Source organism: Lagenorhynchus albirostris, chromosome 19 (genome assembly GCF_949774975.1).
Source record: "Lagenorhynchus albirostris chromosome 19, mLagAlb1.1, whole genome shotgun sequence".
NCBI lineage: Eukaryota > Metazoa > Chordata > Mammalia > Artiodactyla > Delphinidae > Lagenorhynchus > Lagenorhynchus albirostris.
Window position 1 is genome coordinate 29,169,003 of NC_083113.1, and position 23,221 is coordinate 29,192,223.

General features: G+C 44.1%; 1 protein-coding gene across 1 annotated transcript in view; it reads right to left on the reverse strand.

Annotated features, from left to right (window-relative positions):
• The window catches only part of TOX3 (TOX high mobility group box family member 3), a 106,289-nt gene extending 98,524 nt beyond the window's left edge, over positions 1-7,765 (reverse strand). The window contains exon 1 of the mRNA XM_060131806.1: positions 7,633-7,765. Coding sequence (XP_059987789.1) covers positions 7,633-7,719 — 87 coding nt within the window. The 5' untranslated portion in view covers positions 7,720-7,765. The remainder of the gene's footprint in view (positions 1-7,632) is intronic.
• Between the last annotated feature and the right edge of the window lie 15,456 nt (positions 7,766-23,221).

Below are 23,221 nucleotides of genomic sequence, written 5' to 3' on the forward strand. Positions count from 1 at the left end.
GTCCCCTGCATCGGCAGGTGGACTCTCAACCACTGCGCCACCAGGGAAGCCCCACACTCCTTTTTTATACCATCCTTGTCATGGTACAGTAAGATTTCCAAATTTTCGGAGTTTCACGTGTTACGTCCTAAAATACTGCCTCCCTAACTGGGAAGTTGGATTACCAAACACCGCACCAGCCTACCCTCAAGACCAAGGATGCGTCCTTGCCACCCCGTCTCCTTACTTTTAGAGAAGTGACTTCTGTTTCCAGTGCTTTATCACTTACAGGAAGCCCCCGACTTTGGTTCTCCAACCCTGAGCTCTCTGAGTTCCAAGGCACGGGTAGGTTCCAGGGCACCTACTTGACATCTCTGTGGGAATGTTCCACCCAAATATCCCACATCAGTGTTATCTTTCCTTCAACCCCAGCTTCTCCTCTGGCCTCTCTGCTTCCGTTCGAAGTCTTAACATTCATTCAGGTCCCCAGTTCAAACACCCTGAGTCGTCTCCGCTTCCTCTTTCTCCTTCCTAAGCTACAGAGATGCTCTGTTCCGTGCCCTCCTCTCCTTCACGTCCATATTCACATCTCCTTAGTTCAAATCTTTCTCACACCTTTATCTCGACTGGCTAGTGGCATCCTCCCTGGTCCCCGCTGACCGCCACCTCCTGTCGGGCCCCACGCTAATCTAGTCAAAAAGTCAGATTCATCTTCACAAAATTCAACCCCTACCACACGCTAGCCCACTCAAAATTCTTCAAACGTGCTCAGCAGCAGACACGGGTGTCCTTCCAACAGCCTCCTTCCTTGCTAACAGAGCGTAACATCAATTATGCTCATGTGACAAGTGTCCAGCCCCAGGGGATGACATGGGATTGGTCTGTGCTGATCACAGCAGTCCCCTTCTTCTTTGCCAATGACTGTCCTAGGGTGGGCATGTGATCCGTTTCTGAACAGTAAGATGAAAAAGTCTAGTGGAACTGTTTCCAAGAAAGCTATTCTTTCTTAATAAGAGATGTGTAGAAAGAGAAAGCGCTCCTTTACTACCACTGCCACCCACACCACTGCCCTGCTTCTCATTTCGCACGCTATCGTGTGAGGATGTGACGCCTAGAGCTACAGCAGCCAACCTGTGACCATGAGGAGAATGCTGAAATTCCAAGGATGGCGGAATAAAGAGAAAAGTAAAGGGGGTCCTTGAAGACATGATTGAACCATCCAAAACAGCCTGAAATGGCCCACCTAAAGACTTACTAGTAAACAAATGTCTTTAGGGTTTATGCACTGTTTGTTGTTTATTCTGTTACCTGCAGCCCAAAGCATTCTAGCTGATAAACTTACAAAGAACAAACTACTTCCCTTACCACTGAAGGCCCTCTGTGCCATGCTACTCACAGTATGACATCATCACCTGAGAGCTCCACCCCAGACCTATAATGCAAAAACTCTAGAGGTAAAGTCCAATGGTCTGTGTTACAGAAAGCACTCTGGGTATTACTTGTGTATGCTCAAGTTTGAGGAGCACGGCTCTATAATATGATCACAAATTACTCTTTTCCATTTCATCTACTATCCTACATACCGCAAGGAACACTGGGTCTGTATTTCTCCAATGACAGTGACCTCATTTCACTAGGTCTGAGCATCATTTGATGCTCGCTTAATTTCATCTCTTTCTAATCAAAGTTTTCAAACTCGAAGCCTCCTGGGACCTACCTGAGAGGTATACAGAAGGCGAAGTGTGAGGTGGAGGGAGTGGAGAGGACCACGGTGAACTGTGGAGTACACAGCCATCTGAATCAGGGCAACTAGCAGACGATGCCACGCCAGCGTACAGGTCCAGTATTTACGATGGAAGAAAAACTGGAAATCCAGATTTATATGCAAAGATTTTTAGAAACAGACAACTAATTTATTTTTTTAAATACTGGTGCAAAGTAAACAAAACAAGTCCTCAAGTGGATTCAGTGTCTCCCTGACAGTTTGTGACCTGGAGTAGACAGTTCTTGAAACAACCACACATACTTTGAAGGCTGTGGCCATGTACAACCATTGACTTCACCTGAAATGACTAAAATTAACATTCTTTGGCTAACTGTATATTAGGCTTCACTGAGCACATGGTTCTCATCAATATTCCACTGGTTGACGTGGAAAAATGGGGAGTTTCTGGACCTCAAGCTTGTGTCAGCAAGCCTGCTTTATCCAGTAGTCACCATAGACCGGACACCTAGAACTATAAGCTTCTCAGGAGCCTACAGAAATGTTTAAAATGTAGAAAAAAGTAATTGGCCACACAGCACAGAAGTAAGCGTGCATGCACGCACACACACACGCTACAAAATTAAAACTAATAGATGCTCAATTAAATGCCTACAAAATACAAACATAAGCCACCTAATCAACATCAACTCAGATATTGTATCATGTCATATTGTATTGAACGCAGGATGTGGAGGGGAGCCCAAATCAACAGGGCTTAGGAATTGCCAAGGGCCTCAAAAGGCCCTGAGTGCTGACCAGGAACCAACCATTCTGTCCTAGGTCTTGTCTTCTTTATAGCAATCACAAACTTCGTACCCAGTTTTACTGCCCCCGGACATTGCTCACTTCAGGATCCTCAGCCTAAAACAAAGTTTCCAACCAGAGCTGCGTGTTGGAATCACCTGGGGAGCTTTTAAACACACTGCTGCCTGGATCCCATCCCCAGAGATTCTTACTGAACTAGTCTGGGGTAAGGCTGAGCTTGAGTATCTTCTACAAGCCTCCTCCTACCCGACCATGGCTGAAGCCAGGGCTGAGACCCCACCGTTCTAGAAGCATTTCCAGAAACATTCTCTGAGAGAGTCATCTTTCCAGTTAGGCCATCTTGATTTTCTTTCTACTGTCTTGGCTTGGAACAAAGGAAGATCATGGTACCATCAGTGGACTGATCATCTAGAACAGGAGTTGGCAACCTTTTTCTATAAATAATAAATGTTTTAGGCTTTGCAAGCCATGCAGTCTCTGTCACAATGACTCAACTCCGCCACTGTGGCATGAAAGCAGCCCCAACAAGATGTAAACAAATGAGTGGGGCTGTGTTCCAATAAAAGTTTATTTATGGACACAAAAGTCAATTTCATGTAGTTTTCGCAGTCACGAAATATTCTTCTTCTTTTAAATTCTTTCAACAGTTGAAAAACACAAAAACCAACCTTAACTTGCAGACCATGACCTGTGGGCTGCAGTCTGCCAGCTTCTGACCTAGAATGACTATTCCATTGGTTTGAGACCATAAAACTAACGAATGATAGAATCCAAATTATTAGATTAGAACTACACTGAAAGTGGTTAAATTATACCTCCTCCACTCACTCAACTGAATTATCCACATAGTCGAACACTGTAGTAGAACTGCCCACAGAGTTGAACGTAAACTAGAAATGATGTATTTAAAAATGATTTTCGAATCCTCATCTGCATATGAGTTTGTTAAGACAAAAGTTGCAAAGGAGCAGTACACAGGCATGCTTTGAGGGTCCCACATAATGATTTCACGTGTTTGTTAATTTGCAGCCAATACTTAAAATTCAGGATACTTCCCATAAAAACCCAGATTATCATTTTCTTGAAAAAAAAGAATTGCAGAATGTGGAGATACTGGGTCAAATGTTGGCATGGCAACAATCTACTAATGCTGAGCAAGGCTCCCCCTTTAAATGGGGCATGTTCTCCACTTGACCACAACCTCTAGCTTCATGGAGGTTAACTGGCTGTCCCTACAGACAGAGTTTATGACCCTTGCTCTAAGGTCCCTAGAAGAACCTTTTACTTCTTTCACAATGTGGTTTCCACATCTTGGTTAAACACCTGACATGGAAATCTCTCAATTTGCTCTCAAAATTCAACACCCTCATACTCCAGACCCTAGAAATAAAACCATGAGTTCTCATGCTAGTGCAAGATATCAACTTAAGGAGAGTTTCAATCAAATCCCCCTTCCCTCTCAATATGTTCTCAACTTGAACCATGGGCTCCAATAAGGTAGACCAATGACAAACCACCCTTTGGGTCCTCTTATTCTTCAGGCTAGCCAAGGTAGAGGCCCATGAGGCGGAGGGAAAGTGCTCACATCAGAACAGCTTAATTAAGCAGAGTGATCAATAACACATATAATAATTAGGAAGCAATGTTTGGGCCAGATGGAGTTACAACAGCATAGGATTATTCTACATAGGGTAAGACGTCAATAGCTGTATTTTGAAAGGGGGTGGGGAAGCCCTAAGAATATGCAGAAAAGCTAGTAACTAGAGTTTAGTCCAAATTCATTATTAACCCAATGCGTGATTGTACCTGGCTTACACCCACATTAAACGTAACAGTGTATTTGGGGGCGGGTGGGTGAGGAGAGCTGGCTTCTGACCACTACATGCCGATTGATACGTTGCATATTAGCTTCTTACTGGTGAAGACAAATTGAACCCAGGGAAAGAAAAGTTCCAGATATATAGACAATGGGTCACTAATTCACTTGAATAACATAAAGCTTTTTTTAAAAAAAAAAAGATATAGGTGTTAGTTTAATTTGTTAGCTGCATCAGAAAAAGAAATGTTCAAACAGTAGATTTTCCACTTGAAATTAAAATGGAAATTAGCCCTGAGGAAATAGAGATGACTTTGAGTTTATACATCAGTGGCTGGTTCATGAATTATTAACTGATTTTAATGATCCTGGCTATATTTTATTTGAAGTTATTCTCCTACTTGCAATGACTTTTGAACCCTCAAAACTCTTTCATCCATTCTCCATAGACAGAGTACACACTTTCATGAGCGCTGACATTTAAAAAGGATCCATATACTCACAGAATGTGAAGATAATACACATGCATATAAGTTATACAAAGGACTCGGGTCATTTGTTAAAGAGAGAAATGAATGAAACCCTATTATTCACGGTTTGTAAATAAATTTAACGATAAGCGCTAACTTTTCCCTTGTTAAGCCTGGAGCGGAGGGTTCTGTATTTCTTCTAAAGTTTCCCAGATGGTCGTTAAAACAAGAAAGGGCAGAAACAGACTTTCTTTGAAAGCCATCACTTCCCATCCGGAAAGATAACGCACATGATCAAAAGTTAAGTCTTAAAAGATTAATGATTACAGGTGTTTTCAAATAAGATACATGCATGTCTTTGTACGCTGGTTTTTACATTTTCAGTATAAATCTATTGAATAACGTCACTTCAGACACACAAGTTAGCTATGAAATGAAATGCTATAAACCTTTAACTAGCACTTGCTGTTTTATACCCATGAAGTTAATACTTCTTCTTCTACTGCATTCTCGCCATAAGGAAAAATTACGGGGAGTAAAGTTGGGTTTTTCACTTCTGAAATTAAGAGTAGGGAAATACAGTATCGTGGCTCAATTTAAAGATTATTGTATTTTTATCTGCAAGGAATGAAATGCAAACATCCCTTAAAATAAGTACAATCTGATTTCTACCAATATTAAGCACTGACTTTCATAAGTTGGGTACACAGAGCACTTAAGACGACAGATTGCTGAATAACTAAGAAACCGAGTTATTTCAGGCGAATCGCTGCATCAGGAAAATATGACAGCAATCCATCTTGCATCCTCACTCCTGAAACTGAACAAGCATCTCAATAAATATTGTCTGTTTGCAAGCTTTCTAGGCGCTCCCAGAAGTAAATGTTCTGAGTTTAAATTGACTCGAAATAGCCTTTCTCAAAAAATAAAAAGAGACACACACAAAACACCCACAATTTCCTCTGGTCCCTTGAAGTACCCTTGGGATCCTAGTGAACAGAGAGATTTGCCACGCATTGCAGTGACTGGATTAGTACAAAAGGTTTCTATTTTGGTGTCATTCGAGTGTTGCTGATCTTAAATCAGAGAAAGAAGTAGTTACATTAGGCAAGGTAATGGCTTCCAAAAATAAGAGCATGCCCAGCTATACAAGGCTTGAATACACAAGGCTAAGTTGTAAGGAGATAAATAATACCCCACTGGAACAATTAGGTGGATTCTCAGAAACACTACATACTTAATTAGGCTGCCTAAGTCCCTAACTGAGCATACATGGGAGACTTTTGAAAGCATTTAATAACTTGAGTAAATCCAAAATCAGAGGCCTGAAACTAAACCTGAACCCTGGCTACAGGGATAGGCCTTTTCTTGCTTCTCTTTCAATGCTTAATGTTATCACTCTAGGAATTTTGAGAGCATGAACGCCCACCATCACCAAAGGGTTAAAACACACTGAATGATGTCCCTTCCTTCTATACTTGTTGGGAGGCCCCTCCGTGCCAGGCGCAGAGCTGGGTGATGATGACACAGGGCAGAGGGGTGAGGAAGAGAGACCCTAATGGTGTTTCACAAACTTCAGCACTGGAGTTGGGAACGGAGTATAAACAAACAGAAAGGAACACGAGCCTCCATCAGCCACGGGGCACAGCAAACTGTTCCTCACTCTTAGATACAAATCCTCCTCTTCCTGCTATGTATTCATTAGTTTTGTATAGCACCTTTCTTTCTGCAGGCTCCTTATTTCCTCCTCTGTTATCCAAGCAATCATAAACAAACTGCGATTTGAAAGAAAAAGGAGGGGAGGAGGGAGGGGCAGGGGGGAAGGAGAAAGAAAAACCACATTCAAAAGGCACAGGCCAGCCAGAGCACAGCTCTTTCTCTGAATATCGCCCTCGGGGTGATGTTTCCTCTAAAGCTTGGCCTTGGGGGCTTCAGGAAAGGATTGAGAACGGGAGTACGCGCTGCGCTGGCCCAAGGGCCGCGGTTCTCGCACCTACTCGCCGCTCCGAGCTGCGGCCAGCTGCCCTTCTGAGATCCACCTTTGGCCACCTGAAATGCTGGGTCCTCGAAGTTGGAACAGGGGGAGGTGAAGGAGGTGGGGTGACCCAGGGCGTGGTGTGGAGGTCTCTAACCCTGATCTCCCCGAAATGCCAAACTTACCCCTCCCCCCAAAATGAAAGAGAAGAAGCCACTAGTGCTAACCAGGGAGGGGCGGGCACCTCCATTGCATGGTCCAGAGCGCCCTAGCGAGAGGGCAGGAAAGGCCACCTGCGGGGGTCCCACCACTTCGCGGCTCCCCTCTTCGAAGACCCCATCCAGGGCACGCTCAAAAGTTAGTTCCTTTCCTTCGCTAAGCGGCCCTGGGTCCAGCTCTCGGGGGCGTGGGGGAGGTGAGATGGGCTGGGAGGGGGGCGGCGAAGTCATCAGACCACGAGATGGGGGACTCCTGCGTTGCCCCCTTCCCCCCGCAAACTCAGGGGAACTGCGATCGTGTTTACTAATAACAACAACAAAGAATCACACGCGAGTCCCCCCTTGCAGTTCTTGGGCTGCTCTTCTTTGGGGCAGCCAAAGAGCGTCGGCCAGGTTGGGGGGGGGAGACAGTGGGAGGAGAGGCGGAGGAGAGAGGGGAGCGCCGGCTGAGGGACAAAAAGGGGGGTGGGAAGGGGGCAGAAAGAGTAGAGCGGGAGAGTTGGACAGAAACGAAGGCGCAAAGGGAAAGGAGCGGAGAGGGGAGAGAAAAGTGAAGCAGGCGGAGATCTGGACCGCGGGGCGCGCCCGGGATGGGGAGGTGGCCCCCGACCCGCCGCCCCCCGGCCCTGGCCCGGCCCGGTCACCTTGCTGTAGCCGTAGTACCCCAGGCACTGCGCGAAGTCCAGGCCGGCGGGGTCCCCGGCCGCCGCGGGGTAGAATCTCACATCCATGCCGGAGCCGGGCCCGGGGCCGGGGGCCGGGACTGGGGCTCGCCGGGACCGGTGCCCGCCTCCTCGAAGCCGCTAGATCCACCGTCGGGGGCGCCCAGCCGGGGTTGTCCGGGGGCGGCGCGCGGGACTTGGGCCGGAGGGGCGCCGCGACCGGGAGCCAGAGGAGCCCGGGAGCCGCGGCCGCCGCACACAAAGGCGCGGCCACGCGAGCTGCGAGAGAGCGGGAGGCGGCCCGGGGGACGCGCCCCGCCGGGGCACCAAGGCAGCGCTGCGCACCGGCCGGGCGCCCGGGGCGCGGGGCGCGGCGCGGGGGCCCGGGGCGGCGCGGCGAGTTCAGGTGCGCGGGGCGAGGCTGGGACGACGACGGCGGCGGCGGCGGCGGCTGGCCCCGCTCCTCCTCCTCCTCCCCGGGCGGACTGAGGAGAGGAGCCGCGGAGACAAGGGGCCCAGCCCCTCCCCTCCTTCTCCCCCTCCTGCCTCCCTCCGCCGCCGGTCCCCTCCCCGCGCCGCCGCCGCTCCGCCCCTCCCACCGCGGGCAGCTGGCGCGCCGCCCGCCCCGCCGGTGCGCTCTCGGCCCGGACCGCCTCCGGGCGCGCGGACCCCGCCCCGCCGGCCCCTGCCCCGCGCGGCCCCTCGCGGCTCACCCCGCGCCTCGCGCAGCCCTCGACCGCCCCGTCGCCCGCGCCGCGGCCTCCCCCTCTCCGGGGCCCCTCTTCTTCCCACCGCGCCCCCTTTCCCTCTCCGGTCCTCTTTGTCCCCGCTGCCTCGGAGCGCTCCTCGCTCCCCTCCTTCCCTCGGCCGCTTCGGCCAGTCCCGTGCCCGGTATGGACCCCCGCCCCCTTTCGGACCACCGCTGCCCTGGGCCCCCGGCTCCTGCCAGCAGCATCCGCGCGCCGTCCGCTCCCTTCCCACCACTCCTCTTTCCCTCGGTTTCCACTCCTCGTCCCCATTCCTTCCTCGTGGGTCCCCCGATCCCTCTACCCCACTCCGCCTTCCCCCACGAGTGTCCCCTTCTTGGAGGCACCTAACCCAGCAGGTAATCTGCACGATTGCCTCCGAAGAGCCGGGAGCTGGGAGCCCCGTGTACACCTGTGGTGTTTTCCAGGAGGGGTATGGGGGCCTGACCTTTCACAGGTAGGCAGACTTGAAGCTCCCCGGGTTAAGCCTCATGTCGCTTCTCTTCGTATTTTCTTTGCTCTTGTTTGTATTCGAAAGGCATTTGAGTAACTGGATCTAGGCGGATCACTCACCGCTCTCTGAGAGAAAATGTCCCTATTTTCCTAAAAGGTTCTGGGTGATTAACTTCTTCACAGTGCACTCACCCACCCCCCTCTTGATTTCTTTCTCTTTCTTTAAGCTACATCTTCCCGCCCCCCCCTTGCTTTGGGTTCATCTGACAGTTTGGCCCTCAGCCTTGGCGAAGGGAAGGGATTTGCTACCAGATGAGAACGTTAAGGAGAGGCTGTGAGATTTGCCCCCCTCCCCAATATGGTTGTCTGGTAACTACTTTAACAGGAAGGGAGAAATTTACAAATATTTTAGCTGACACTCACTCACACTTTCGTCCCTGATCACACTTTGCTGGCCCACGGCCTGAAGTTTTTCAGACAAGCATCACAGGACTTTCTCTTCATTTCGTCTGTTCTCCAAAATAGGGACCCTGGCTTGGTGACACCTTGTGTATGTACCTTTGCCCAATATTATCGTTCTGGAACCAAGCAGGAAAAATAAACTTCAATTAGGCGAAAGTTTGTGTATTTGCTCTTCTCTTAGCAGAGTCGGGTGTTTGGAGACTGCGTGAGAGAGCCGTGTGTATTCAGGAAAGGAACAACTGCTTACGTTGTCGCTGGGTTGACTCCAATCCCCCCCTCCTGAAAAAGCTTTGGTCTCCTCTCCCGAGTCTCCATTTAACGTTGACAACCCAGCGGCGCTCCCTAATGGCCCAGCGGGTTGCACAAATTGGCAGTGAGCTGAGATATTATCAGGACAACACCCCATTGAGCAGGTTCTTGAAACGCAGAAGTGGAGGCCCTTTCTCCGGGCCACTGGGCGCCTGTGGCCTTTCCACCAATCAGAGCTGGAGGTTGCAGTGGCCACCTGTTGTCTCGCAAGAGTACATCTTTTAAGTTTCACTATTAGTATTTAACAATGGTGTGGAGTGCAGCATCTGGCCACAGGCGAGGAGCAGCCTGCTGATCTGAGGTACCAAAAAAGAAATTATATTTTTTTTCCAGATAGTTGTTAAAAGGAGCCCCCAAAAGGCTGGGAAGCAGAGTTTTTCTTTGCACACTCACATTCCTCACCTTCTGCTCATTCTGTCGTGCATCTGGAGCAATCTGAGCTTGATTACAGAGGATGAAGCAAAGTATAATCAAAGTTACATAGAGACTGAACCTGAAGTTGTAATCAGACCTCGAGGATCAGGAATACAAATATTCGCACTGGAAACCCCACTAGCTGCGAGACGGGGAATTGCATGTGGGCGCCTGCGTGGCACTGAACGTTGAGCTGTGGAGACTAGAAACTGAGGGGACAGCCTTCTCCCAGGAGGCTCCCAGGAGGCTGAAATGCCCGCTGCTAGGGATACCACCTCCCGGCCATTGTTGTGGGAAAGGCTTGCTCTTAAAACCCCCCTCCCTGTCACAATGCAAATGTCTTGGGGAAGGAAACAATATTCGGTCAGTCAATATTTTAAGATGATGATGATTTAGGAAGTAATGTAAGCGAAAGTTCTGAGTGTAGATCTTGATTAAGGAGAGAGGAAAAAAGAAACTGATGAGTCTGAAGATACATATGTTGAGGCACTTTGAATGAAAAAAATCACTAGAACAGAAACAGTCATTTGGGAAGGCTGCATACCGACCACGCGATTTTGCCCACAGTCAGTCTCCGTGCACTCAACAGATACTTTTTGCATGCTTCCTCTGTGCTGGACACTGTTTTAGGCACTTGTGAATGATAAAGAGGAGCCCAAAGTGACACACATGGAAGCCCTCAAAGGAGAATTGGACCCATCACACTCCTACACACACACACACACACACACACACACACACACACACATACATAGTCACCCGCATGCATGTACACATGCCCTGTCCCATCCAGGTAGCTGGAGATCCCGTCATGACATGGCTACTGCTGCTATGGGGAGAAACAATCTGACAAGCAAATTTGCATCATGGTATTTGTAAAAGAAAGCTCCAGGAAGGGGGCCAGACACTCTGCTCAAGAGCCCAAGCAGGGTCACTGCTGTATCCCAAGAACCTTGGACCACGCTTGGTACTTAGGTGGTTTGCAATAAATAAATATTCATTTAAGAAAGGAAAGTGAGAAGGAAGAACGGGGGTGGGGGGGAGGGAGAGAGAGGGAGGGAAGAAAGACGGATGTTTTTGTAGTGGAATATCCCTCCCAGGGAACCGGGTCAAGGTAAGATTTGAAAAGAGTGAACCCAATACTTCTGATTTGGAGAAGAACAAACTACCTGAGGGTTGGGAGAAGAGAGCCTTTTGCACCCTGCTGTTTTAGATCTTTTGTATACATTAAAACTAGAATGTTGTTTCATTTAGAGCTGTTCTGATTAACCATTGCATTCAGAATGCCCCCCAATTTTAAGGGTGCCAGTGGATTTGAAGCCCATCCATTAAAAACTTAGAATGATGCTTTTAAAAATTTAATGCAATTGTAACTGTCATGCTATTTGTCATCGTAAGAGTGTCACCTTTTTCAGGCTGTCAGCGTTTTGTTTCTGAAATGCCACAGACAAAGGCTTCCTTTGTACTATGTTAGCCTTGAATTTGAAGAAACCTCCGAGAACATATCTTAAATATGCTTTGAATTTATGCTGCACGGTGCTAACGGTCATTGATTTAGAAGAGGGCAGTACAAGAATCAGTTCTGAACCCAAAATACAACTTCTGGGCATAAGAAAATTCCTGTAAGGTTTTTATATGATTTGGGTCCAAAACGTCTGTCTTATTAGCTTGATGTTTGTAACTGGATAGTTGGTGTCGTCCAAGAATCTCTAAAAAATGGGGGGGGGGGGGCGGAAATACACAAACTTTACATAATAGGAACACCATTTTTACATCTTGACAGAACTCAAAAACTTTATTTCTCTACTTTATCTGGCTCCAAAATTAAGCAAGAAAGTCCCCATGAGGACTGCATTTAAACTTGCTGCGTTTTATAACTAAAGATCTGAGACTCCCACTTTTAGGGATCTATGAACAGTAATTTAACCTGTGTTCTGCTTCCTCAGTTGAGATGAGGATTGTATTAAACATTACATACAGTTTAATTTTCTTGAGTTTTGGTCATGAAAAGTTCTACCCAAATATTATAATCCTTGTTTGCAATATGTAATGCAGCCAAATTAACAGCAGCTCCAAGTGGAAATTAGCAGGGCCAGAGCTACTCAAGTTTCTTTTCTTTTCCCATAATAACAGCTAATGTATTATATTCATAAAATGTCTTATACTTGGTCTTATATCTGAATTGGGCTTCATGTCATAAAGCATAGCATTTCTATCTAGCATGGGTTCTTAGTGTCTGTATTAACTCATCTCCATGAAATTTAAGAGAGTTTCATGCCGAGAATCAACTCTTCACGTTCATAGTCTAAATCACATGCAGATAAAATCAAGTCAGGACCTACCAAGGCTCTCACAATAGTGAATGTACACATGGTATAGAGGAAGCATTCTGACCTTGGGGCCCTCATTACACGTCTCCAGCGCAGGCTTGAAAACTAATCACCAGGAGAGAGTTTCACACAGGAATTATAGTGTGAAAATAATCCCCAAGCACTGTCATTGTTAGTTTCAGTTTTCAGTGAATCCAAACTTTTCTGGTCTGGAAATGTGAATTATTTTTATAGTTTTACTTAGGTCAAGAAATACAGACACATGAGCAAATGGGGAAAAAAATAAGCAAACTTTTCATTCATGGTAATAAATATATTGTTATGTATATGAGGTTGTTTCTCATATTACAACCAAGTTTGGCCATATTGGTTTCTGTGCTACCAGGCACAAGAAGAGCTCTAGAAAACAAATCATTTTCCCAGCTGAGTATGACTTTAACTAAGAATAGATACACCCATAGGTTCTGACAGATATATAGTAATTATAGAATGGTAACCCCCAAAACCTTAGTAGCAAAAAAAGTACTGAGCTGAGAACTCATTCCTGGAAATGTAGCAAGTATTTGCTTGCGACCTAAGTAGCTCTTCAATAAAGCTATTTTAAAAACCAATACACTCCACACAATCAGGAGGTGTGCAATTTTCAGTGTGTTTACACCCTGCCTTAAAAAAATATATCCTGTGTTCACAGAAATCCTAAACTGTTGTCCTGCCTGTTTTCTGAAATGTATTCTATTTCTTCTAAAGTGAAAGAATGACCTCTTTTGCAGGAACAATTTTCAGAGACAGCGTGTTTATCGAATGGTTTCTCTGCTTTCATAAAAACAATTTATTTTCACTGAACTCTTCAAGATAAGCATCAAAGCCAGGAAGAATGTACAATGAAGTTTATAATTACACTCCAGAAACAAATACTGGGTAGTTTTTATTTTGCTCGAGTGAAAAAGGTTTCTTTTCCCCCAAAGAGACAAAGGTAGTGATGGGGGGAGGAGGTTTATGCAGGAGTGGAAATCAGGAAGCTCAGAGGATTTCCAGCAAGAGGGGCCCTGCAGTGTCGCCCACAAAGCCCACTGGCTGAACAATGAAAGCTGAGGACCCAGAACTCTCTTAGCAATGGGTGGGGGTCAGTACATTTTTTAATTCTTCACCAAAGGACAGCTATTGGGGCCTTAAGGAGAGAAAAATCATCAGACAGATATTAATTAACTCCTTCCATGACAGATCTATATACCATTGTACATAAATAGCTCCCATAGTTGGAGCCTCTGATGACATCCTTTCTTTGATGAGCACCCATGTTTCTAGGTTTAATTTATAGGACATGTTATTTTTAATAACCATAGAGCAATGAAATGGTAAAAAAAAAAAAACCGAGAAAAGAACTGAGTCTAATAAAGATTCTGTTTCTTACGAATTGGGAAACCATTGCATTTTGATCACAGAACAGCCAAGGACTAGCAGCAAAATAACCTCCCCTAATTTACATAGATCTGTGCGTGCCAAACAGACGAGTGTTTGCTTTTCAAGTAATAGTGCAGGTGCGTATCCTGCAGTAACAAAATCTCTAACTCATCAAACCGTTTCACCAGAGTGGGACATGCCCTCTTTTCTGGAACTGTTTCAAGCTTTCTCCCCAGCATTCCAGCCACCTGTTTATGGAGTTCATCCTGGGGAGTAGATGCATGGAGTTAGAAACAAGAAAATGAAAATAAATGACCTTGTTTGTTATTTATAACAAAGAAACTCAGCAAAATTAATGCCCTGGAGCTTGACCTCTTGACCTGGGAGAAAGAGCCACCTCATGGCTTTGTGGCCAATGAACAATAGTCCGGCAGCTCCCATTGTCCAGCTAGGCTGACTTTTGGATGGTCATGAAAGCCATATATCCAAAATATTAAATGTTTTACAAGTTAGATTACAGGATTTGCCCTTTGTTTTGTTTTTTTTGTTTTTTTTTTTAAAAATAAAACATGTTTAAAGAAGCGAAGCTAGTTAGCAAAAGAGCTTTTCTGTTTAAGGTGAGCAGGTGAAATCGTTTTGTTTCATCTACTCAGTGTGTCCTGTGTCAACAGCATGTTGAAGAAAAGGAAAATATTAAAAGTTTCGAACCAGGACTCTGAGAATTGAAAAACGGTTACGTATATGATAGAAATCAAATAGAAAGATGGGCTTGCCAAGTGGTTCAGGGAAAACATCATGTTTCCTCCTTTTACGACTCTCAGTGGGAAAGGAGAGTGCAACTTCCTTCTGTTACATAAATGCAGTGTGGATGGTGTCCCCTAGAGTTGTTCAGTGAAATAGCACCGCCTTTCCCTTCTTCCACTTACCTCAGCCCACACCCCAGAAACCCAGGGCAGGCAGGAAATGAAGGCTCTTCAGAACTGATGCCTGCTTGAAACATCTTGAAGCAGAATCTCTAGTAAAAATGACACCCTCCTACCTTGGGTAGCTAGTCCTAAGGCTGGCCTCTGCCACCACCTACTGCCTTCCTTCCTGCTTTTAGTTCCTTCCCTCGTTCACCTACAACATATCCCATGAGTGTCTTGGATTCTTCTAGACCTTAAATCACAAAATCCAAATTTAATTTTTCACCTCATATTGCTTATTTATTGCTCTATCTGTCCAGTGCTACTATGCCTTTAACTGTTTTATTTTTCCCCAGGAGCAAATAGCTGGTTTTTTTAAGGATGCTCTACTGTTCCTCAAATATCTTTTTCACTATAAAATGAAGCCAGTTTCACAAGCTACACAGATCACCATGCAGACACTACCCCAAGTATTAAAGGGCATCCCTCCTCCCCCTTTTTTGACCCCAAGGGGTGGTTCAGCACATTTCACTGGGGATGCTACCCTCATATATCCAGAGAGAGCCCTACAACCCCTTTTTGTTTTCTCACATACCCACAAAGCAACAAAAAAATTATAGCCATAAATGGTCCAACTTTCTGGCTAACATCTGTGGGACTAGCCAATGCTCAGTCCCAGGGAAAAGAGATTCAGGAAATTTTTGCATTTAACTGGTCTAAAGAAACCCATTCCGCTGTCCAGAGCCACATGTCAGCTCTTGTTTAACTGAAAGACTCTCTTAATCTAGGAACATCACCAAATGAGTTCCCACTGTGAGCTTGAAGTACCAAGTAGCTGCGCTTAGTGGGAGAGATAGGGTAGAACGTTATTACTCCATCTTACCCAGAACTGAAACTCACATCATTTATTGTTCAGATTTTTACTATACCTTTCTACATACCTGGTGCTAAATTTCCAGAAATGGAAACAAGTGTGATCCCTGTTCACACAGTGAAGATTATAAGACACAGGGAAAGTATTATAATGATGAAAAAAATTTTTTCTTACTTTTTTTTGGCCGTGCTGTGCAATGGCATGTGGGATCTTAATTCCCCGACCAGGGATCAAATCTGTGCCCCTTGCAGTGGAAGCGTGGAGTCTTAACCACTGGACTGCCAGGGAAGTCCCAGTGATCAAATATTGTCATCAGGGTCAGAGGAGAAGCATTCCCTCCCTAATGTAGCCAACAAACGTTTATTCACAGATATGATTTCAGATAACATGTTGGGGTGTTGCTTAGAGAAGGGAGAGATTGTTTGAGATCAGGATCATCAAGAAAGCTTCATGGAGAAAACATTTGAAAGCAGGAAGCTTTGCGGGGAGGCAAGAGGGAGGAAAAAGTGTCCTGGGGAGGGAGCCTTTGAACACACAGTCATTAAAAAGAAGAGCTCATGTGTGTGGTGGGGTTGTGTCAGCCATCTCTTGGATAGATGATGCTCCAGTAACAAATAACCCCTAATATCTTAGTGGATAACCACTACAAAAGACTGTTTCTCACCCACATTTTTGTCTACCAGCAGCCACATTTTCGCTTCAGGGCCAAAGCTGACACAGAAGCTTGTATCTGGTCTTGTGGCAGAGAAAAAAAAGGGAGTGGAAGCATGCTACGCCTGTCGAAGCTTCTGCTCACATCACTTCCAGTCACTTTTTACTGGTCAAAGCAAGTCAGATAGTCAGATGGCCAAGCCTGATGTCAACGAGACAGAAAGTACGGTACTCCCATAGGGAATGGTCTGATACGGAGGGGCCCCCAATAGTTTGAGAAAATGCAATCAGTGACAAGGGAAGAGTTTTAAAGAGACTTATCAAATGTCTCAGGCAGCACGTTAAGATTGTTTAGCCAGAGCAGTGAGTGAATATTGAAGAACTTGGTGAGATAAGACGCTGGGAAGTTGTAGGGGGGAAGAGGCAGGATGAGAATGTAATGGAGGTTTTTTTTTTTTTTTTTTTTTTTGCAGTATGCAGGCCTCTCACTGTTGTGGCCTCTCCCGTTGCAGAGCACAGGCTCCGGACGCGCAGGCTCAGCGGCCATGGCTCACGGGCCCAGCCGCTCCGCGACATGTGGGATCTTCCCGGACCGGGGCACGAACCCGTGTCCCCTGCATCGGCAGGCGGACTCTCAACCACTGCGCCACCAGGGAAGCCCGGTAATGGAGTTTTGAAGCCCAGGCAGCCGAGTTAGATTTCATGCAAGAGTCTACGTGGAGGATGACATGAAAACACGGCTGGGTGCTCTGATCTAAAATCTGCTTTGACTCATATACAGCAGCCTTATTTAACATTTAATGAGTTTATCCTGTGGGCCAGTTGTGGTGCGATGTAGACGTTTGCATATGTATATTTAAAATTTTAATCCTCATGACATCTCTCTGAAGTAGATAGTATTATTCCTTTTTTTTTTTTAAGTTGAAGAAGTAAGCTCGCAGAGGTTAAATGACTTGCTTAAGGACACAGAAGGAGCATGTAGGAGAGCCATGATGCAAATTGAGGTCTTTTCTTTCTACTGCATCACTGCAGGGCAAAGAAATAAAAATGCCACCTTTCTTTAGTATTGACTTGTTATTCTTTATCTTCTCCTTAAACCCACAGTCTGAAAGCAATGTTAACATGATACTTTTTCTCCTCAAGCAGAAGCTGTCATTAAAATGCTGTGTATATAACCACTCCTTGCATAGAACAACTTTATAAGTGACTAAAGAAGAAACAAATCTTTACTTGAGTTTATTTATTATAAAACCCTATGGCAGAGACAGTTACCATTTTCAAAGTGTTCATGTGCTGCCCCCTCCCCCAACCAAATATTTCCCAACCCTTTTTGTCATTAAGCAAGGGGTCATGTGATCATTTCTGGCCAATGGACCGTGAGCAGACATGTGTCACTTCCAGGCTGAGACAATTAAGAACTGACATGCATCCTCCCTATTTCTCTTGCCCTGCTGTGTTGTCATTGGAGACCAGGTGTTTCAAATGTCCTAGGTGGAAGCTAGAGGAGGGCCATTCACGCCTCAGAATTTACATGAACAAAAACACATCTTTATGGTTTTGAGCCAAATCAGTGTTTGTTACTGCAGCATAGCCTAGCCTAGCCTGATCAATACAGATCCCCCTGACTTTTAAGTGACACAAGGAAAGGCACCGTGTCTGTCTCGATTATTCCCAGATCCCTACTGCTGAATACAGGGCCTGACTGCTACATGGTATGTGCTCACGAAACATTGGTGAAGGATAATGAATGAATCCCAAATTGAGTATGGTCCCTATATGCCATTTGTTTAAGCCACCTGTGAACTGTTTTTGGAAACGAGCTGTTGATCAGTCTTCCTGAAATACCATTGCATCTTGTCACTCCTCACATTAAGATCTTACTATGTAGTGAATCAGTTTTAAACTCCTCTCCCCAACATGCAAGGTCCTCATAATGTGACCTAGATTCCTATGATTTTATATCTCTGATTTTATATCTCTAATCTAGTCTATCATTACTCACTGACATGGGCCCACTAGTCATTTTTCCATTGTTCCAGGAGTAAATATGTTCTTGAGCAAATTATTTGAAGTCTCTGAGCCTCAGTTTCTCATTCTTGTAAAATGTAGCAGATGAGAGAATGTAGACAAAATTTTTAAATTATGCAAGATTGTGAAAATACGAACATCCAAACTTATTTGTTTTTGTTTGTACACATTAACAAGATTAATAGATTAGAGGAGAGATATTAAAGAAGTATTTCTATTTCAGCAACATATCTGTCAAATTTTTCTATAATAATCTTGTACATACAGTTGTGATCTAGGGAACATTGGTAAAAGGAACCAGAAAGACACTGTCGGTTACCTACTCCAAATTCACTTCCCCTTCTTTTTGCTTAACCCTGCCTCCATTTTATGTAGGCCTTTTCCTCCTCCATGGAGCCAAAATCATTCAGGGTTGATCCTATCACAATGTCCCCATTTTTCACTGCTAGTGATTAGTTTAGTCATTGGCTAGTACGCATTTCTGTTTGATGAGATGTGCAAAAGAGTGAAGGAGGGCTTCTAAGAAGCGTTTCTTTGCTCTTAAAAGGAAACACTCAAAAAGATAATAATTTCTTCTTCTGGACTGTGTCATGTCTGGAAATGTTGCAACCATCTTGTCAACGTGAAGGGATCTAGCCTAAGGTCAGAGCTGACATACTGAGATAAGAATGGTGAAGCAGAAACATGCAAAGAACATAGATTCTTGACAATGTCATGAGTCACTGAATTAACCAACCCTGGAGCTCTTTTTCCTCCTGCTTTCTAGTTATGTGAAATAATGTATATTCCATCCTTTGAGCCAATTAAGTCTAAGTCTCCTGTTACTGAAAGCAGGGACACCCACCTAACTTGCTGTATTAGCTTGTCAGGATTGCCGTATAAAATACCAAAAACTGGGTGGCTTAAACAACAGAAATGTATTTTCTCACAGTTCTGGAGGCTGGAAGCACCAGATCAAGGTGTTGGCAGGTTTGGTTTCTCCTGAGACTTCTGTCCTTGGCTTGCGGATGGCCAGCCTCATGCTGCCTCTTCTCATGGTCATCGCTCTGTGCTAGGGCATCGCTGCTATCTCCCTGTATGTCCTAATCTCTTCTTACAAGGGCAAAAGTCAGATGTGTTACAGACCACCCTAAAGGCCTCATTTGAACTTAGTCACCTCTTTAAAGGCCCTATCTCCAAATACAATCACATTCTGAGGTACTGAGAGTCGGGGTTCCAACATATGGATTTTGGGGGGAAGCACAGTTATAAGATTTGCTCAAGCCAAACAGGAGTTTGTTTTCAAACTATAGAAAAATTCACAGAATCAAAGTGCAGGTTATAAAGTCAGACCTCATGGGAACATAGCTATTCTTTTCATCTTTTTCCTGCTTTCTGTTCTCAAACTTCAATTTCTCTCAGCATGCATGCTTTGGTTCTTTTTTTTCTCCCTAAACATCAGCCCCCCACTCTTCTGCTTGGCCCATCATAGATGGTCCACAAGAGCGGCCTCAGGCCCCAAGTCACATGACCCTCCTTAGAGCTAACAGACTCAGGCTCCATGCCTCTTTTGAAAATCTTTCAGTTTAATTGAGATACAATTGACATATAGCATTGTATAAGTTTAAGGTGTACAATATAATGATTATATGTGTGTGTGTGTCTGTGTGTGTATATGTGCATATATATGTATATATATAGTTGACTCTTGAACAATGTGTGTGCTAGGGCTCTACTCTCCTGCACCCCTCCCCCAGTCAAAAATCTGCATACTGCTATCTCTGCCTCCAAAGCAAAGGAATTGATGAATGACTCACCCACCCAAAGGCAGGAAGCTGAAACAGTTTGGATAGAATCAGGACTCAAACCCTAGTTCTTTCGATGCCACATATTGTGATCTCTAATTAAATTCAAACTTTTCCCCACACTTAGTTAACTTAAAAGACCTGTAAAATGATATTACAGGTACTATATTTGTTGAAAAAAATCTGTGTATAAGTGGACCTGTGCAGTTCAAACCCAAGCTATTCAGGGGTCAGCTGAAAATACATTGTGAAATAATTACCACAATATATTTACTTAACATCCTTCACCTTACGTAGTTACAATTTTTTTCTTTTGCTGAGAACTTTTTTTTTTTTTTCTTTGTGGTACGCGGGCCTCTCACTGTTGTGGCCTCTCCCGTTGCGGAGCACAGGCTCCGGACGCACAGGCTCAGCGGCCATGGCTCACGGGCCCAGCCGCTCCGCGGCATGTGGGATCTTCCCGGACCAGGGCACGAACCCGTGTCCCCTGCATCGGCAGGCGGACTCTCAACCACTGCGCCACCAGGGAAGCCCTGATGAGAACTTTTAAGATCTACTGTCTTATCAATTCTTTACCAAACTCTTGAGATAGAAAATCTGATTGGCCCAGTTTGCTCATCCTTAGTCCAATCTAATGTGGCCAGGTACATGAAGGTTGGGTGTTATGGTCTGTGACTTAGTTCACCAAGGAGAAGATTTGAATGGGAATAAAATATTTGGTAGCTCTAGTGGAACAAAGGAAATGTGGACAGGTTTATTCTCTAGTCAGGTGGATGTTAAGTAGATCGAATGATCATACACAAAGGATGTTGATTTATTATTGACAACCTGAAGAACCCGTTAGTAAAGTCTCACTTTGTTCTGTCCCTGATTCTGATATAAAAAATTTTTTTCCAACATTTTCATAAATAACTTAGATTAGGACATAGAACACATGGCTACTGAATTTTCAGTTGACAAAATGATGGAAGCGTTAGTTAATATAGTTGGAGACAAAATTCAGACTCAAAATAATCATAAAGGACTAGAAACCTGGGTAGAATGAATAAGTTGAAAATTATCTCAGATGAGTATTCACTTCCAAATATGGATTTCAGTATTCACTTGAAAAGCAATGGAATGGAGTTTTCAGATTGAGCCTTTATATAAATTGTAGCACCCTATATGGGTCTGTATCTCTCTCTCTCTAAGAAGGAAGTTCTCTTTAATTTAGTTGCATGCCAAAGTTAGTTTGGAAAAGTCAATGTTTTCCGAGAATTGGAAGAGTCCTATAATTTTGGTTTCCCCTGTTACCAAGTAGATAACAAGAAGCAGTAAGTACGTTTGTGTCCCCACAGGTAACGCACCAACGTAGAAAATCACTGAACTAAGAGGTGCCTCCCTAATGTAGCTTAGTAGGGAGAAGCTACTGTAATACAGCATGAGTCTAACCATAATACCCTCTCTCCACGTACAACTTGATATTCTGTAATCTTGGCTTTCTTAAATTAAGAAACAGAGATAAAGACAAGCCCACTTTCCAGCTGCTCTGTCTTTTATGCCATTTTTGTTTCTTTAATTTTTAAATGACTTTATAATTTCCCCTTATATATGAATATACCCTCATTGAAAAGTGAAGCCCAAACATTACAAAAATATCTAGTATAAAAAATGAAATAGGGACTTCCCTGGCAGTCCAGTGGTTAAGACTCCGTGCTTCCACTGCAGGGGACAGGGGTTTGATTCCTAGTTGGGGAACTAAGATCCTGCATGCTGCACAGCATAGCCACCAAAAAAAAAAAAAAAAAAAAAAAGAATGAAAAAAAGAAGAAAAGAAATAGTGCATAATGGGTAACCAACGTAAATGGTTAGGTGACTCCATTTCCAGATTATATTTCTGTGAATATTCTAACAAATTATTAACATTTTTATTTTATTGAGTATAGGCTCATACTACACATGTTCTTTTATAACTTTTTTTTCCCGTATAACAATATATCTTGAAGCCTGTAATGGTAGTCTTGTTTGCTGTACACTAATCCATCACCCAAGGACAATTAGAAAAGCCAGACAAAATATTTGATTGATTTGGGTTGAAGGCATCAAAGAGCTACCAAGCCTGCAAGGATTTGAGGTGCTAAGACCCTTGAGAAAAGGCAAGAGCAAAGATGTGAGTTCAATATTCAGTCTGCTTTCCCTCTCAAGGCCTTTATCTGATTCACAAGCAGTGTCTGGATCCGAGAAGCTGAGCAATACCTCTGGCAGTCTTACAATACTGAGGAGGAAAATGGGAGTTTTTCCAAATAAGGAAAAGCATCCCATGTTTTCAGTTGGCATCAACAAAAGGCTATATCATAGAAATAGAGGTGAACCAGAAATACAGCAGCCCTCACAAAGAGTGAACTCCAGTTTTAATAAACTCAATCCCTGATTGGATTAGGTGATTTGCTTCTCAGTTTGCTAGAAATAAAAGCAAATCTTCTTTGTAAGAAAATAAAGTTACCCAGAGTCTCAAATTATCTTAATTTTTAAAAAATAAACAACACCTGGCAGTCCAGTGGTTAAGTCTTTGCCTTCCAATGCAGGGGGTCGGGGAGCTAAGATCCCACATGCCTGGGGGCCAAAAAACCAAAACATAAAACAGAAGTAATATTGTAACAAGCTCAACAAAGACTTTAAAATGGTCCACATCAAAAAAAAGATAACTAAATAAAATAAAATAAATAAAAAAATACAACATCTGGTATCTAATTTGAATCTACCAGTCATTTCAGGAGGCAAAGCCACATGGCTGAATAGAATGATAGAGTGTACAGACACAGATACTAGGGTTATTAGACATGAACTTAAAATAATCATGATTAATACCTAAATGAAATTAGACTTTCAAGAATTATACTTTAAAGAATCAGAATTTCAGCAGAAAACTGGAAATTATAAAAAAGGAAATAAAAACTATAATTTAAAAATAAAATAACAAATTAATAAATCAGATAGATTCAACAGTAGTTTAGGCACAGAGAAAGGGAAGATTAGTGAACTGGATGCGATGTGAGACTAAAATAGCTGAACTAAGGCCGAGAAAGGAAAGAAAAAAGATGAATGCAGTTGAGAAGCTAGTAGACACATGGACGTGGTTTTTCTAAAAAGATATTTAAGTATAGTCTCAAAAGATGAGAAAAGAGCAAATGGAGCAGAAATAACATGAAGAAACAATGGCTAAATTTTTTTCAAA